We start from the raw sequence: 18588 nt of genomic DNA, 5'->3' as shown, positions 1-18588 counted from the left end.
AGTCTATGGGAGGTGCAAGCTATCACGCCCCCTCCTGTAGGCTTGCATTGAGGGGCGGAGCGTGATGTCACACGGGGGCGGAGGCTTGACGACACATGCCGTTGGCCCTGTGGTCGCCGGTAATCAGACCCGGAGCGAAAATGGAGCTACGGGGACTGATTACAAACGGGGTGCTGCGTGCAAGATCACGGGGGTCCCCAGCAGCGGGACTCCCACGATCAGGCATCTTATCCCCTATCCTTTGGAAAGGGGATAAGATGTCCAAGCACCGGAGTACCCCTTTAAATCCAAAAGCTTTACCTATTATGATCTAAACTCTCCCTAATCCCCCCCCCCCCCCCCCCCCCCATCTGTCCCTGACTCTCACTGATGCTATTCCTGTGTTTCTTTTCATTCAAAACCCCTTCTTTCTACCTGATTTGTCTTCTTGGCTGCTCATTCAGCCGTCCTAGTGTGAGAGCGGAAGGGGGCGTGGCCCAGCATAGAGGCTGTGAACAAATCAGCCGGTAGCTCTGAATCTTCTCCTCTCTGTTTACAATTGCATGTGCAGAGAGAAGAAAGATCGGAGCTCAGATAGTAAAATTAATAAGGGCATGCAGTAAGGCAGAGTCAGGTGTATGCCCTGCTGTGCTATGACCACTGTGCTGGCTCCTGCCTGTCTGATTCACAGGCAGGGAGCAGTGCTGAGCTTGTCTGTGTCTTGGCTGCAGTCTGAGATTTAGGACTCCAGCATGACTCTGAAATCAGAAATGCGGCCAGGACTGGTAGGGAGACCCCTTGTGGTCATTTTTTTCAAAGTGTAAAATTAAATAGAAGCATATTTTTTTAATAACATGCTATTGGAAAGTTATTCTGCATACATTAATCTATATCAAGTTTTTTTTTATGAAAGGTACCCTTTAATAAAATCTTTAAGGCACACTTAAGAAAAAATTGAAGAAATGCTACAAAGCTGGTTTGTTTCAGATCTAATGTTTCTTATTTATGGTTGGCTAATCATGAGGAAGAATGGGTTTGAAACTTGACTTTTGAGCATTTCTTCTGCATCTGATTTACAATGAGACATGTTTTATCCTGTGTACCTTGAAGACTCTTTTTTTGGAGTTTTTATATAAAGAATTTAGATTTTAGTTCCTGTGCTCCTTATTCACACCATGTAAGCTGAGCTGTGGCTTGGTTCAATTTTTGTGATGTTGCATTGTAGTATTCTGGCCAGCGCTGGGTGGTGGTCACATGTGACAGATTGGTTGCAGTAATTTCTTAGACAAATAAAAAACATGCATCTGAATGGAATTGTTACTGCACCAGGTTCATGGATTTTTGCAGGTCTCATTCAAGTAAATGGGATAACAAGAAATTTCTGAAATAAATTTGCAGCATGTGAACCGGCCATTCCAGACCCCTGAGCCTTCGATAAGTTGCACATACTCTTTTTAAATGGCTTTTGGGGGTTAAAGGTGTACTCCACCCCTAGACATCTTATCCCCTATCTAAAGGATAGGGGTAAGATGTCTGATAACGGGGGTCCCGCTGCTGGGACCCTCACGATCTCTGGGCAGCACTCGGCATTCGTTAAGAACGCTGAGTGCGGGCAGCTAGGGGTCATGACTTTACGACCACGCCCCTCGTGATATCACACCACACTCCCTCAATGCAAGTCTACTGGTACGCCACGCCCCCTCCCATAGACTTGCATTGAGGGGGTGTGGTATCATGAGGGGGCGTGGCCATGACACCACTACTTCCCCCACCGCCTGCTCCAAGCATTCAGAACAAAATGTTCCGAACACGGGCAGCGGAGTACCCCTTTAAGGACAGTTAAATGAGAGCTAAGGCCACATGTATATGCCACTTGACAGATGTTGGATGAAATTCTACAGAGTGTGGACACCTGTCCATTAAATGTGCATCTGCCCCTATGTGCCCCCTTCTCCCATTGGCACTTACTGATCTCCAGGACAACCTTAAAGTGATTTTAAGATATTTGTGTAGTAATTCATGAGGGGGGTAATACTTTTCTAACATTTAATATTTTCTGCACAGACTGTACAACTTAGCATGGTCTCCTGTGCTAAAGACTGCCTGTCTGTTCCTGATGATAAAACCTTTTAGTCTCTGCATTTTAAAGACAAAAGTAGCCATTTCTGCTTCTTAATACAAAACACATTACTTTGTACTTTTAGGACCCAACCCTGAGAAACAAACAGCCAGCTCCACAGATCTACAATCGATACGATCAAGAAAGGTTTAAAGGGAAAGAAGGTAAGTGATCATCTGAAATTACAGATGCCCATAAAATTACCTTTTTAGGACGGATAAAACATAAAGTATATCTACTTACATTTAAAAGGCACAAAATATCAAGCTGTCACCTATAACAACCACAAAAAACACACAATATGTGAAAAAAAAAAGCGCAAAAAGTGTATATAATAGAGGTTATAGGGGATGATAGTTTCAGATATTGAGTAAATAGTATTGCAGGGTTTTTCAGAGGGGGAAATGATAGTACTTTAGGGTGGGCACCATCTCCTTCCACCGTGACCGTGCCCTCCTCACTGACCCTGTCTTTTGAGGGACCCATCTCCTTAACAGGGTGGCCTCAACCACAGTGATGTTCCCTTTTTTTTTTGCTAAAGTGCACGGGAGAAAATAAAAAACTGGAACAGGTATAATGAGCCGTGGCCAGGACAAAGAAGGAGCAGATATGTAGGTAGGTCAAGTTAAAAAGGAATGATAGATATACATACACTCATACACACACACACAGATAAAAAAAAATCAAAACAAATGTGTTGTTGATAAACCAATAGTGATGAATTAGTTAAAAAAATTCAAAGAGCTGCTGCAACCCTAATGGATAATGGGTGCAGAGCTAGCTAACCCTAGAACTTCTGATGCGTGTCCCCTGTTAGGTTAATAAACAGATTAATCAGGGGCAGAGATTAAGCTCATATGTTTTAGGAAAAATAGCCTCAAGTGACAAAGGACAGGCACCTTATTTACAGCCAATAGATAGTTTTAGGGACAGAGAGGTAAGTACCCCCTAATGTTATATGCAAATGCAGTACAAAGAGACAGCAATTACAGTGTGTGAACTGTTCAATGTGTACATAATCTGACAATTTTTAGAATAGGTAAGGAGCTAAATAATAACAAAAAAAACAACCAACGTAACACTGCATAATCCAACATGTTTAGCTAGATGTTAGAAAATACTCGGTATCACCATAAATGACCCAGCAAAACAGGTATAATGGTCAGAGAAAGAAACATTAATACCTTGCACAGCACAAATAAAGCAAGAGATATTGTAGCCCATAGAACGGTGAATCAGACAATTATATCTCCCCAAATTATGGCAATTATAATGCTGCTAGTAGACACAGTATAATGGCCTAGTCATTGTCACAAATAGGGCTGATTGACCTTTAAAGGGGTATTCCGCTGCTCAGTGTGAAAGCCGTCATCTCCCTTACCATAGACTTGCATTGAGGGGGTGGGGCTGTGAAGTCACGAGCTCCCGGCTCTAAGCATTCGGAACATTTTGTTCCAAATGCTGAGTAGTGGAGTACTCCTTTAATATAGTACTAAGATAGTGTACTTAGCTAGAAAGTAATGGGAAGATGCTGGCTCAATGCTCTTCAGGTTCGCACTGTATATACAAAGAAGGCGGCTGATGTCCCTCAGACGGACGGGGGATGTCACTGGGTAGCAACTGTCAGCTGGGGGTAGCGCAGTTGCGAAAGTCCATAGTCATCCATACTTATTACTTTTATCATAATTATCTATTTTTAATATCTGGGTGGCCATTGATAACTAATGTAATCTAAGGACATTATCATTCTTTATCAAGTTTGCCCCACTTTTGAGGACACAGCCTGATCTCGGCACACTATACTTTGTCTAAAAACTCTATCCCCCATGTTCTGTCATCCTAGGATGACTACAGCATTCTTATTAGTTCTTTATTCTCCTAATTCCCTCTATGCACAGGTGGAACGCATATGCGCTCCACTACTTCCTCTTATTCAGATGGAACGCATCTGCCCTTCACTACCGTTGGAACGCAGCTTGCAGCACATGAGCCAGAAGCCATCACATGACGCGGCTCACAGCTCGTCGCTATCCACAGCGCCGCTGTACATGTGCGGCATCCTGGAAATCAGTGCCGGCCCAGGTGCTTATAAACAACTCAATCACAGGTCAGTTTCCAGCAGCCTACGGCCTGACAAGCGCTACACCAGCGATGCCGACAGTTACTACCTAGAGACATCCCCGTCCGTCTGAGGGACATTGCCTCCTTCTTTGTATATACAGCACGGTCCTGAAGAGCATTGAGCCAGCATCTCCCCATTACATTCTAGCTACACTATCGGATTACTATAGTAAGGGTCAATTAGCCCTATTTGTGGCCATGACTAGGCCACTATACTGTGTCTACTAGCAGCATTATAATTGCCATAATTTGGGGAGATATAATTGTCTGATTCACCGTTCTATGGGCCACAATATCTCTTGCTTTATTTGTGCTGTGCTAAGTATTAGTGTTTCTTTCAGTTTTTTATTTTCTCCCGTGCACTTAAGCAATAAGGAGGGAACGTTACCGTGGTTGAGGCAGTCTTGTTAAGGAGATGGGTCCCTCAAAAGACAGGTTCAGTGAGGAGGGCTCAGTACTTTAGGGTGGGCACAATCTCCTTCCCCGTGACCATCATTTCCCCATATGAAAAACCCTGCAATACTCACTACTAGGGCTGGGCGGTATACCGGTTCATACCGAATACCGTTAAATATCGTTGAACCGCCAGAACTTGCAAAAATACTGTGATATGCATGTTTGGTCATACTGCCCAGCCCTACTAACTACTCAATATCTGAAACTATCAGCCCCTATCACTTCTATTATATACACTTTTTGCATTTTTTTTTATTTTTTCATGACCTATTGTGTTTTTTATGGTTATTATAGGTGACATCTTGTTTTTTGGTGCCTTTTTAACCCCCTTAAGGACCACAGGTTTTTCCGTTTTTGCCCTTTAGTTTTTTCCTGCTCACCTTTAAAATATCATAACCCTTTCAATTTTGCACCTAAAAATACATATGATGGCTTATTTTTTGCACCACCAATTCTACTTTGCAGTGACATCAGTCCTTTTACCCAAAAATCTACGGCGAAATGGGAAAAAAAATCATTGTGCGATAAAATTGAAGAAAAAACGCCATTTTGTAACTTTTGGGGGCTTCCGTTTTTACGCAGTATTTTTTGGTAAAAATGACACCTTATCTTTATTCTGTGGGTCCATATGATTAAAATGATACCCTACTTATATAGGTTTGATTTTGTCAGACTTCTGTAAAAAATCATAACTGCATGCAGAAAAATGTATACGTTTTAGAATTGTCATCTTCTGACCCCTATAACTTTTTTGTATTGATCGGACTTTTTCGATCGCTTTTTATTCATTTTTTCATAATATAAAAAGCTACCAAAAATACGTTATTTTGGACTTTGGAATTTTTTTGCGCGTACGCCATTGACCGTGCGGTTTAATTGATATATTTTTATAGTTTGGACATTTACGCACGTGGCGATGCCACATACGTTTATATTTATTTTTATTTACGTGGTGCTGTGTTTTTTTTTTATGGGAAAAGAGGGGTGATTTGAACTTTTAAGGAAAGGGTTAAATCACATTTCTTAACTTTTTTTTACACTTTTTTTTTTTTGCAGTGTTATAGCTCCCATAGGGACCTATAACACTGCACACACTGATTGCCAGCACTGTTCACTGCAAAGCCATAGCTTTGCAATGATAAACGTTATCGGCGGTCGATTGCTCAAGCCTGAATCTCAGGCTTGGGGCAATCAATCGCCGAGGGGACACGCCGGAGGCAGGTAAGAGGACCTCCGCTCGTGTCCCAGCTGATCAGGACACCGCATTTTCACTGCGGTAGTCCCGATCAGCCCCGCTCAGCAGCCGGGCAGCTTTCACTTTCGGTTTAGACGCGGAGTTCAACTTTGAACGCCACGTCTAAAGGGTTAATAGCGCGCGGCACCGCGATCGCTGCCGCGCGCTATTAGCCCCGGGTCCTGGCATCAGATACATGCCGGTACCGACCCGATATGACGCGGGGTCACCGCGTGACCCCGCGTTATATCGCGGGAGCCGGCCAAGGACGTATATTTACGTATATTAAGGGGTTAATGTAAGTAAATACTTTGTTTTATCTGTCCTAAAAGGAAATTTTTTGTGTATCTGATTTTTGCGATGGGAGATCCTCTTTATGGACCATTTACCTTGGGAGTAAATGTATCCTTCGTTGGCAGCTGGATTAGCCTACTCTGTGATTAAGTGATCATCTGAACTGCAGGACGAGCACTTCCTTTCTGGTTATCACTGGGTTTATAGTATTCCTCATTTAGTCTGATCATTCCCTATTAGTTGTGTCCCATCGGTCATTAGGCCTGTTTACACAGTCTTCTAAGTAGTACTGACAGCTACTTTGACAGGCGTTTACATATTAAGCAAGCTTGTCTTTAAAATGCCACTGCTGCTCTGACTCCAGGGTGATGCGTCCTTTAAGCCACCCATTAACTCTAAATGAGACGTACCTACAAGAAATTGTTACAGCAGTGATGGCAATTAATAACTTAGATTTTTATTGGTATCAGATCAAATTTAAAATGTAAATAGATAAAATAAATGAATTACGGCAACTGGCAATGGAGAAGCCCAGGGACATATAACAAAAACATATTGGGTGGTTCAGGCAGCATGAAAGTGATGGCAAGTCTGTTTGTCTGTTTCTTCTACAGAGGTGGCATCCTATGACAGGGCCATGATTGTAGTAAAAAGTAAAGTCCAGCTCACCTACGGTGTCTCGTGCGCGGATCCACACTCAGACCCTCCGTGTCCAACCAATGAGTAAAAAAGGAAATGATCCAGCACTTGAAGAAACTGCAGCTTTATTGATGAATCCTCTAAAAAAACAGCATGGAACAACTTCACAAAGTCTGACACATCTTGATGCGTTCCGAGCGCATGCGCTCGGAACGCGTCAAGATGTGTCAGACTGTGAAGTTGTTCCATGCTGTTTTTAGAGGATTCATAAATAAAGCTGCAGTTTCTTCAAGTGCTGGATCATTTCATTTTTTTTACCCATAATTGTAGTCCCTTGACTTTTTTTTTAGTATAATGTTTTAGATGGACCTTGCGTTCTTTCATTTTATGTTCCTGCCTGCATAAGAGACACCTGCATACCTTTTTGGCCGTATATTTTATATACATTGACTAGAATAAGAGAAGCAAAGACAACCCAAAAAAGATAACCGCACAGTAAAACTACAATATAATTGTGCAGTGTGTCTTGGTGGGAATAATGCTTATGTGAGAAATAAATTTAAAACTAATCACTGAGGCTGAGGTTGTTTTGCAGCTTTGTCTTGGGACTCTTATTAAAATCAATGGTGTAATGAATTCCACTAAGGCTTATTTCACACTATGAGCATTCATCCACTATTAAACGTCTGTTTTCTGTGTAAAAAACTGATGTATAATAACAGATGAAATGAATAACAATGAATAATGAAATGAATAACAAATGAAAAAAACGGCTGAATAAATCATCAGTTATGACCCGTTACCACATCCCTCATGTACCGCCGTAACACCTCTGCCTACAGACTCCCACGGCCGGGACTACTACTACTCCATAATGAACTGACTTCTTTCCATAATGGGAGTAGTAATTCCCCGGCTGCGGGAGCCTGCAGACAGCTGGGGAGGCTACATTAGTGTTTGTACTACTACCCCCATCATGGAACAGTCTGTTTCATGATGGGGGATGTAGTACAGTGGCTGAGGGCTTGATCGCCCCGGGTTTCACTTGAGGCCTGATGCGATCCAAAGTTACTAAGCAGGGGAGCGGGAGGTATGTTCTGTAACCCTGCCATGTATCGTGTGTTTTAACTTTCATTTTTGAATCCCCCCGCGGGGAGCCCTGAATGGCTGGTGCTGAGGAGCCATTCAGGGCTCCTGTCGGGGGATTTAAAAATGACCATTGTTAGTAGCAGGGGGGCCATAGCTATATTAAAAGCGCTGTGGGGGGCAAGATATATAGTGCTATATATGTAAACTCCCCGCACATTTATAATAATCCCCCTGCAGGGCGTTAATAAAGATATGACCCCCGCCGGCGCATTAAGAAATATATAAATATATACCCCCCGCAGCACATGTATAATGTGTCCCCCGCAGTGCATGTATAATGTACCCTCGCAGCACATCTATATACCTATGCCACTGTAGCACTATATGTGAAAAGCATTCTAGCAGCAGCATCGGCTGGCCCGATGCTGCTGATGGAAATACTTTTCATACATAGCGCTGCGGCGGCATATGTATATAGATGCGCTGGGGAGGTCAGATAATGCTATGTCTCCACCCCATTGCTTCTATATACATATACCCCTGCAGCGCTACGAATGAAAAGTATATGTATATAGAAGTTATCTGCCCCCCCCCCCCCCCCCCCCGCATTTATAATATGCCCCCCTGCAGCGCATTAATAAAGATATGACCTCCGCCGGCGCATTAATATATACATAGGCCCCCCGCAGAGCATGTGTAATCTGCCCCCCCCCCCCCCCCACATTGCATCTATATACATATGCCGCCGCAGCCGGCCGATGCTGCTTCTAGAATGCTTTTCACATATAGCGCTGCAGTGGCATATGTATATAGATGTGCTGCGGAGGGGTACATTATACATGCTCTGCGGGGGGCCTATGTATATATTAATGCGCCGGCGGAGGTCATATCTTTATTAATGCGCTGAAGGGGGCATATTATAAATGCGCTGGTGGGCTAGATATATAGGCTGTATGTCTGGATTTTGAGAGAAAGTTTATGCATGTTTTTCAGCACTTGCTATGCAAATCAGGTTTTTGCTTTTTGAATTTTGATGTGTTAATGTATGGAACATTGCTTAACCCCTTAATGACGCAGGACGTATATTTATGTCCTGCTCCCGCGATATAATGGGGGGGGGGTCATGCGGTGTCCCCACGTCATATGGGGTCGGTCCCGGCGGCTAATGCATGGCATCACCAATCGCGGTGATGCCAGTACTAACCCTTCAGACTTGGCTATCAAAGTTGATCGCTGCGTCTAAAGTGAAACTAAAAGCTTCCCGGCAACTCAGTCGGGCTGATCGGGATCACCGCAGTGTCCCAATCAGCTGCAATGCAAAAGGAGGGTCCCTTACCTGCCTCCTGCACTTCCGATCGGCTATTGATTGCTCCCGGCCTGAGATCCAGGCTTGAGCAATCGACCGCCGATAACACTGATCAATGCAATGGCATAGCATTGATCAGTGTGAATCAATGTACTGCATGTTATAGTCTCCTATGGGAGCTGTAACATTGTAAAAGTGTTTAAAAAAAAAAGTTTATAAATGTGATTTAACCCCTTCCTTATTAAAAGTTTGAATCACCCCCCTTTTCCCATAAAAAAAAAATGTAAGTAAATATAAACCTATTTGCTGTCGCCGCCTGCGTAAATGTCCAAACTATAAAAATATATAGTTAATTAAACCGCACGGTCAATGGTGTACGCACAAAAAAATTCCAACATAGCTTATTTTTGGTCACTTTTTATACCATAAAAAATGAATAAAAAGGGATCAAAAAGTCCAATCAAAACAAAAATGGTACCAATAAAAACTTCAGATAACTCAGCAAAAAATTAGCCCTGATACATCCCTGTATGCAGAAAAATAAAGTTATAGGGGTCAGAAGAGGACCATTTTAAAGGTATTAATTTTCGTGCATGTAGTTATTTTTTTCCCAGAAGTACGACAAAATCGCCTATATAAGTAGGGTATCATTTTAATTGCGTGGACCTACAGAATAAAGAGAAGGCGTCACTTTTACCAAAAAATGCACTGCGTAGAAACAGAAGCCCCCAAAATGTACAAAATGGCTTTAAAAAAAAATATAAAAAATTGCACAATGATTTTTTTTTCTTTATCGCTCTAGATCTTTGGGTAAAATGACCGATTTCATTACAAAGTAGAATTGGTGGCCCATATGGGTCTGTAGGTGCAAAATTGAAAGGGTTAAGATATTTAAAAGGTGAGGAAAAAACTAAAGTGCAAAAACAGAAAAACCCTGGGTCCTTAAGGGGTTAAGAGTCTATTCACATGTACAGTATCCTGCACATGTTTGGTGTGTGGGATTTGAAGCAGTGTTCAGTCACTTAGTTTACATTAAGCTCTGAGCATAAAATCCGGTGCATCAAATATGTGCAGGATACTGTACATGTGAATAGACCCTTAATTGGTAAAATAAATGTTATTGCATTTTGAGATGTAAAATATCAGTTTTAGGGTCTGTTCACACGTACAGTATCCTGCCCAGATTTAATGTGCCTGAATTTATTCTGCAGATTTCAATGTAAACTAAAAGGCTGAGTACAGCTTCAAATTCTGCGCATTAAATCTTCCCAGGATACTGTACGTGTGACTAGACACTTAACAAAACTGCAGGATGTACTTGAGACTATATTCACACACAAAAAGCAGTGCTGAACTTAGACTTTAAAGGGGTACTCCGGTGGAGAAAGTTTTCAAATCAACTGGTGTCAGAAAGTTATACAGATTTGTAAATTACTTCTATATAACAATCTTAATCCTTCCAGTACTTATCAGCTGCTGTATACTACAGAGGAAGTTGTGTAGTTCTTTCCATTCTGACCACAGTGCTCTCTGCTGCCACCTCTGTCTGTGTCAGGAACTGTCCCAATCAGGAGAGGTTTGCTATGGGGATTTGTTTCTACTCTGGACAGTTCCTGAAATGGGCAGAGGTGAGAGCAGAGAGCACTGTGGTATAACTTCACAACATTTTCTGTAGTTTACAGCAGCTAAGTACTGGAAGGGTTAAGATTTTTAAATGGAAGTAATTTTGGCACTTAACTTTTTGGCACCAGTTAATTGGAAAACATTTGGTTTTCACCGGAGTACCCCTTTTAAGTATTCGGGTGTCTCCAGATGGGGGCGTAGATATAGAGTAAGGACAATGCAAGTGGAACAGATTTTAACCCCAGTGTTAAACCTCTATTTTATTTTCTTTCTTTTTAAAGCAGTGTGTAATGGCTGCTTACTGCACTCCACATCTACACAGCAATTTGGAAGGTTATAAATAGCCTCTGCTTTCCTTTGCACTTGCATGATTTCTGTGCAGATTCAGCAGGGACACTCTGGAACATCCTTGCATTACTTTGTTTTGTGATTTACATGTTTTCATTCTGATACAGCTATGAGGTTTTTACACTTCCTGCGTCCTTAAAGTGTACCCGTCAGATCCAACAAAAAAAATATATCACTGAGTACCTAATCCTGGCCATGTACATCTAATTTTTATGTCTAGACCCTTTATTTTTTTATTACACTTTTAATTTAGCTCCCTAGTCTTAATTCCTCTCAAAGGGAGGGGGCGTGGCCTCACTTTGCAGGTCTCCGCCCCCTCCCGCAGTATGCTGTCTGCTCACATGTGCCCTAGCATTACCAAACTCCCAGCTTGTCCTCACTGACAGTAGCCGGACACAAGCTGACAGTGGGAGGATTTTTCCTCCAGCTATGAGCCCTACACTCACAGCTGTCAATCAAGGAAGTGTGTCCATGACATAGGTGATGACGCATGGACACAGCAGGACTAGTATGTGTCCAAGCAGGTGGGGGGGGGGGGGGGTTGGGGCAGTTGTTTGACTGGCTTTGTCAGTATGAAATACTGAAAATTTTCTTATGAAAGCAATTGCCAAACCTATTGGTTATACATGCTTTACGACACATCAAAAGTTTTGGTATCTGACAGTGCCCATTTAATACTTTTTGCATTTTTTTTCTTTTGCAGAAACGGAAGGCTTTAAAATTGACACTATGGGGACGTACCACGGAATGACGCTGAAATCTGTGACTGTAAGTTTGACAGCACTCACTTTCTATAGTACAGTATCCCTTTTTTAGCGCTTTCATCTTTACATGTGTTCCTGGCTTCTGACCGTTCTTCTGTATTGCAACAGCAGATGGGAAAATTGTTTACACTGAATAGAAGTTCCTGTAGAACGGGCTAGAAGTGTATGACGCTATTATCACAGATTTGCATAATTTGAGTGGTTTTCCTCAATCTTTGTGTTCAATGGCATCAAAATTGTGAATATTTTTCCTGCAGATGCTGCTCTGTAATTTCATTGTGCTGTCGAACTCCTTTTATGCTGTAATTCCTGATTGATAGCGGCGGCTGAGATTCCACGATAACCCTGCTCTCATCTAGTTAATAGTTTCCTTCCTGCAAACAAATCTTCCTAGTTCAGTGTTGGCACCTGGGTCATGGAGAGGGAGATGGATAGCGAGATGTAGATGACCTACATTTCTGTGAGAAAAAGTAAGGATTTTGTTGGCACAGAGATTTTACCGTATAAAGGCCCCAATAAAATGAACACGCAAGGTCACAACACGCCCCCTCCATTTGTCTGCTTCGGGAGATCATGGGGGGGGGGGGGGGGGTCCCAGCGATCAGACATCTTATCCCCCTATCCTTTGGAGAGGGATATATTAAGATGTCTATCAGCGGAGTACCCCTTTAATGGGTTACCCAGGGTTGGGAAAAAAGTTTTTATTCTTAAATGAACAGCACCATACCTGTCCTCAGGCTGTTTGTGGTATTACAGTTTAGTTCCATTGACCTCAATACCTCAATTGACCTAATACTACACACATCCTAAGGACAGGTGCGGTGTTGACTTTTAAAATATGCATTATTTTTCTTTTCCTGGATAACCTGATTGTAATAATTTCAAAACTAGATAAATACTGGCCTACTCCTCCACAATCTAGTGCTGGATGTTGGCCATTACAGATGTTATGCCCATAATAATAATGTATTAAAAATAATATAGAAAAGCAAAACACTCAGGAAAGAGAAACAGATAGAAATAACATGTTCTAGTATTTGGCTCTAATTGGTGTGTGACAAGTTTCCAGGCTTTTTTGGTCAGATGCCCTAAACTCTCTGTATCAAGAAGTTTCTTGGGCCCATGTCTGATCTCTGATTGAAAGATCTAGGGGTCTCCTGATTGGATGCTAGAGCTGTCAATCTTAACTTTTAGGAGTGTCAGAGAAAGCCCTAACTACAGGGAGCTCTGCACACCTAAGGCTTGGTTCACCTCACAAATTTACAGTCTGATTAACATACATTAAAATCGGACAAAAACTGATTCCCTGAAATCGTATACATTTGCATTCTTACACTCCTTGTATGTAGCAGGTGCACCAAAATGGCAACAATGCTCCACAGATTGGAGATAGAGATGTATAGATGTAGAGAGAGGAATAATCTTGAAGTTTCTAGCACTTTCCAGAGTATTCCGAGGCTATTGCGCATCGGACACTATTTCAGTCGTTTTTTTTTAATCTGGCCAAATAATCGTGTTCAACCACTATTTTACCCCCAACATAAAATTGTGCAAAATCGGATGCGGATTAAAACCGATGCATGTGTTGGATATGATTACTCATAAGAAGACAATGGAATAAAATTGGTATATATAGTTTTTTTTTTGTGCAGTTTAAAGGTAAAAAAATTGATAAAAAGTAGGATGGTAAAATGTGAACATGATGAGCCCACCCGAAGAAAAGATGAGATTGTAAGGGGTCCTAGTGGTCGGATTCACTGCGATCAGTCATTATCCCCTATCCAAGTGTTTCCCAATCAGTATGCCTCCAGCTTTTGCAAAACTACAACTCCCAGGATGCCCTGACTGCCAAAGGCTAAAAGTAGCGCGCACACATTTTATACGCTCATTTGACAGGTCCCATAGGTAAACATTAACATTTCTGTGGCTCATTTTTGACTGAAAAATTTTGTTAATCTGGGTGCAGGGTCTACTAATGGTGCGTGGGACAAACATTTATATTGATGTGAAATTAAGGAGAACCAAAAATCTTCTAGGGCAGATATACAACAGCTTTTTTTGCAATGGAAAAATCTACAGAATTTCCCACCAAAACCTGATGCAGTAAGTTGGCACCAAATCATGTGGATTTGTTGTTTTTTTTTTTCTTCTGCAGATTTTGGTACTGATGATATTAAAGGGATTGGCTGCCTCTTTATGAAGTCTATTGCAAACTGTATTTATAATTTCTTGGTTTGCTCCGTTGGGGTACACTGACCGTGGGTATATCTTGCTGACACTAGGCATACAAAAAGAAGTCGACCCCTCCTGGCAGGATATGCCCCGTCTACTGGCTATGAGCTAGTCAGTTTTAGCTTAATGTCAGTAGGAGGCAGACACAGGTCTGGAGTTCTCCAGACCTGGTCTTCTTTTTTTATTTTATAGCGAAGGCCTGTTGTAGGTTCTTTTCTCCTTTTTTTTCCTTGTTTTTAGGTAGGGGTTCAGGAGCATGGCGCTACCTGTTCCCCCATATGCGGCTAAGGGGCACAAGGCATAGAGTATGCTCCGTTGACCCCCTTCCCACAAACTGCCTGGGGTTTCTCCTTGGGTCCGGGTCACCCTACCTTCCCTGCTTGTCCCGCTGTCTCAGCCTGACATGACGACGCAGGTGACAAATAGCTGGCTGAAGACATCTTAGGTGAGTGTGTGTGTTCTCCCCGACACAGCTTATTTCACTTACATTCTGCTCAGCCTGTAAGACTGCGGTGCGCCGAACACAGTGCCTGTCAGCTGGGCTGCGGTCGCGTAGCCTGCTCTCCAGTTTACTTCCACTTTCGTCCGCTTCTCGGGCAAGTGGCGTGGAGGGCAGGAAACTGATTGAGGCCAAGGCTGCTACCTAGTCCGGAACGTAACTCCGCCCACCCCTCCTATTCTGGCACGCTGGCGGGGCTCCCGGCCTACTCCTGCTTCCGGCTAATAGTCTATTGGTGCGCCGCACCAGGGATCACTGATTCTCCTATCAGCTCGGTGTGTGCGCTTTGGGGGAGGGGGATCGTACTCCTCCCTCTCCTCCTCCAATTGGGTCCATCTAGGTGTGGAGACCACCCCCCATCGGACAACACCATGGCAGTGGCTCAAATCAATTGCCAGGGTGGCATGCGCAGCCACTCAGCGATGGAGGAGGTCTGTGTGATTCTGCTCTGGGTCGAGACTCAAGTGCCTGCTCTCTGAGATTCACATTCCGGGCGTGGAGAATTGGGAAGCGGACTTTCTCAGCCACTCCTCCGGATCCGGTCTGGTCTCTCCATCCGGAGGCGTTGGTGCAGATCTGCGCTCTTTGGGGGACTCCGGATGTGGATCTCTTCGCGTCTCGCCACAACACACAGGTTCCCTGCTTTGTAGCAAAGTCACGTGACCCTCTGGCGGTGGACGCGCTCGTAATTCCATGGTCGGCCTTCAGTCTTCCTTACCCCTTTCCCCCCTCTGCCTCTCCTGTCCAGGGTTCTGAGGAAACTCAATGCGGAGGGCTTTCCCGCCATTCTGGTAGTCCCAGAAACGTGTGGTACGCCGACATAATTCAGCTGGTCGACGACGTACCCCTGCGTCTTCTGGTTCGCCCCAATCTGCTCTCCAAGGGTCCTTTCTGCCACCTCAATTTACTGTCGCTGCATTTGACGGCGTGGCGGTTTAAACCGTGGTTCTGAGGGCTTGGGGGTTTTCTTCCTCGGTGATTCGCACCATGCTGCAGAATCGTAAGCCTTCCTCCGGTAGGAATTACCACCGAACTTGGCGGGCCCATTTCAGGTGATGTGAGGCTCAGTCAGTCTCTCCGGTGATCGTTTCCTTTTCCGCACCTCCTTGCATTACGCTATTACGCTCTGGATCAGTGTTTGCCGCTCAGCTCCCTTAAATGTCAAATTCAGGCTCATACTATTCTTTCAACGGCCGTTGGCTTCCAACCCTCACGTCCGCACTTTCCTGCAGGGCGTGACCCATGCGACTCCGCCGTACCGGTCTCTCACCCCTCCTTGGGATCTCAATCTGGTGCTCTGTGCTTTTGAGGGAAGCTCCATTTGAAGCTCTTCAGGACTCTTCCCTTCGCGTTCTTTCCTGGAAGGTCACCTTCCTCATCGCCATTACCTCCATTAGGAGGGTCTCTGAGCTGGCGGCTCTCTTTTCGCTCTCCCTTCTTGGTCCTTCACTGGGCAAGGTTGTTTTTCGGCTGCCTCCCTCCTTATTGCTCAAGGTGGTCTCCTCCTTTCGTGTTAACGAGGAGATCGTTCTTCCTTCCTTCTGTCCGGCTCCATCCAACACCAAGGAGCGTTCCCTCCATTGTCTGGATGTGGTTCGTGCTGTCCGGATCTATCTTTTCGACAGGGTGACTCTTTCTTTGGGATTCCAGAGGGTCGTCGCACGGGTCTTCCGGCTTTCAAGGCATCCACTTTGCGGTTGATCCATTTCGCTATCTCAGAATCGTACCGTTGTAAGGGGAAGGTCCCTTTCGGGTGACACTGCATTCCATGTGTTCCGTTGGGGCTTCTTGGGCGCTACACAATAGGGCTTCGGCCTTGCAAGGCGGCCACTTGGTTGTCTTTGCACACTTTTGCGTCCGCTGATGCCGGTTTGGGTTGCAAGGTGTTGCAGGCGGCAGTGGCTCAGTCCTCCTGCCTGATTCTATTTTGGGTACCTTTTTTTTCACCCCGGGGACTGTGCTGGTACATCCACGGTCTCTGTCCCTCAATGGAGCACATGCTTACTGTAAAATCTCTCTCGGAGGATTCATTGGGGGACACAGCACCCACCTCTTTGTTTTTTGTTACTATGGTTCGGTTTTTCTGTCAGAGGGGTTGTATTCGGTTCTTTTTTTTGTCTGGTGCCCTCGAACACTTGCTTGGTTCCTTTTCTGTCGGTCCTCTCCTACTGCTTTGTGACTAAACTGGCATCTCGAGAAAGCGTCATTTGACGCGAAACCTGCGATTGTCGGCTGTTTGACCTTACACCTGTTATTTGCTATGCCGCAATAAATAACCTTTTAATTGCATCATATACCAGTGCCGCGGAGTCTCTCTTTTAGGATTGCTTTGTGTTGGAAGCGCATGGTTATACACAACAGGGCCTTGGAAATTTAGTAACTAAATTGTTATAATTGCTACAGTTTGCAACACACTTAGACAGCCAATCCTTATTAATGCTGTTGAAGAAAAAATTATGTATTTGCAGCATCCTGAGCATGTCTAAAAGAAAATCTGCAACATCTGTGAATTTATTAGGCAGATAAATCTGCATGTAGCATGAATTGCTAAATTAAAATTAACCTCTGGTCAATTTATGCACGGATTTTGGGGGAGATAGTTTAAGCTGATTTTGCTTATATTTGAGAATATACTTGGTTTTAATTTGAGCAGAATGTATTATTTTTTGCACTAGCATATGTTCCCCCCACTCAGTTCGCCATAGTGTAAATTTTTCACCTCTTTTATGGAGGCATAGTTTCTGATTTGCATGTGACTTTTTTTAAGTAGCCAATTTAGTTGCTGCCTTACTTCACCTCTGACAAAGGGCAGTTTATACGCGCTCAACCCAAAGGTAAAAAGGGAAATTTTTTGCAAAATTAAAAAAAAAAAAAAATGTAAATTTTGTTTAAAAAAATTAATGCCGCAAATGTTAAAGCCCCTCCACATTTGTGTTTTTTTTAATTTTTTTTACACAGCATGTGGATTAGATCTCTGCAAATCCCATCCACTTTCCTGCTACTGTATTATGCTATGCATGTAAATACACAGTGGAAAAACGGCAACATATATCCCATGTGGCATCCCGGTGTTACATAAGTAGCAAATGGCCTGACTTGCTGTGGCGGTCACCTGACGTCCGCTACTCATGTAATACTGTAGCGCAAAACAGGGGGTCAGCATGGCGGTGCAGATAAACCAGTTTTTGTCTGTTTAAAGGGGTACTCCAGTGGAAAACAGATTTGTACATTTCTTCTATTAAAAAATCTTAATCCTTCCAGTACTTATCAGCTGCTGTATACTACAGAGGAAGTTATTTTTTCTTTTGGGATTTCTTTCCAGTCTGATCACAGTGCTCTCTGTTGACATCTCTGTCCATTTTAGGAACTGTCCAGTGCAGCATATGTTTGCTATGGGGATTTTCTCCTGCTCTGGACAGTTCCTGACATGAACAGAGGTGTCCGCAGAGAGCACTGTGGACATGAAAGAAAAGAAATCCCAAAAGAAAATAATTTTTTTAAGTAGCCAATTTATAGACAAAAAATAGACTCTTGTGTACTTTGTAATCATATTCCCCCATTGGCAGATGAAAATTTTATAACCCCATTATATAAATCCTGCCTTTTGAGTACCGGACGCCACGCACATCCAGCTACGGCGGGGAAGCAAAGTGGTTGACTTGCACAGCAAAACAAAAGCCCTGCTCTCACTCGGTATCAGTCTGCTCTGGAGGCTGGAGCAGGCTAAACACACTACAGATAGCTTTTTAGAACAGTTTCCATGGTAATTTTCTACAATTCCATCACGGTTTTCATCTGAGCGTTTACTGTTGAATGTTTTACTTTTTGTTCTTTTCCCGACATACACCTATCTTCCAGCAAGGCTCGGCTGACAAGTGCCTGACT

General features: G+C 43.4%; 1 protein-coding gene across 1 annotated transcript in view; it reads left to right on the top strand.

Annotated features, from left to right (window-relative positions):
• Nucleotides 1-18588, top strand: part of CDC73 (cell division cycle 73) — an 89336-nt gene that overhangs the window by 35522 nt on the left and 35226 nt on the right. Inside the window, exons 9-10 of the mRNA XM_056523549.1 lie at nt 2184-2262; nt 11912-11976. Of these exons, the coding sequence (XP_056379524.1) occupies nt 2184-2262; nt 11912-11976 (144 nt within the window). The remainder of the gene's footprint in view (nt 1-2183; nt 2263-11911; nt 11977-18588) is intronic.

This window comes from Hyla sarda, chromosome 6, assembly GCF_029499605.1.
Source record: "Hyla sarda isolate aHylSar1 chromosome 6, aHylSar1.hap1, whole genome shotgun sequence".
NCBI lineage: Eukaryota > Metazoa > Chordata > Amphibia > Anura > Hylidae > Hyla > Hyla sarda.
This window is presented reverse-complemented; position numbering and strand designations above follow the sequence as displayed.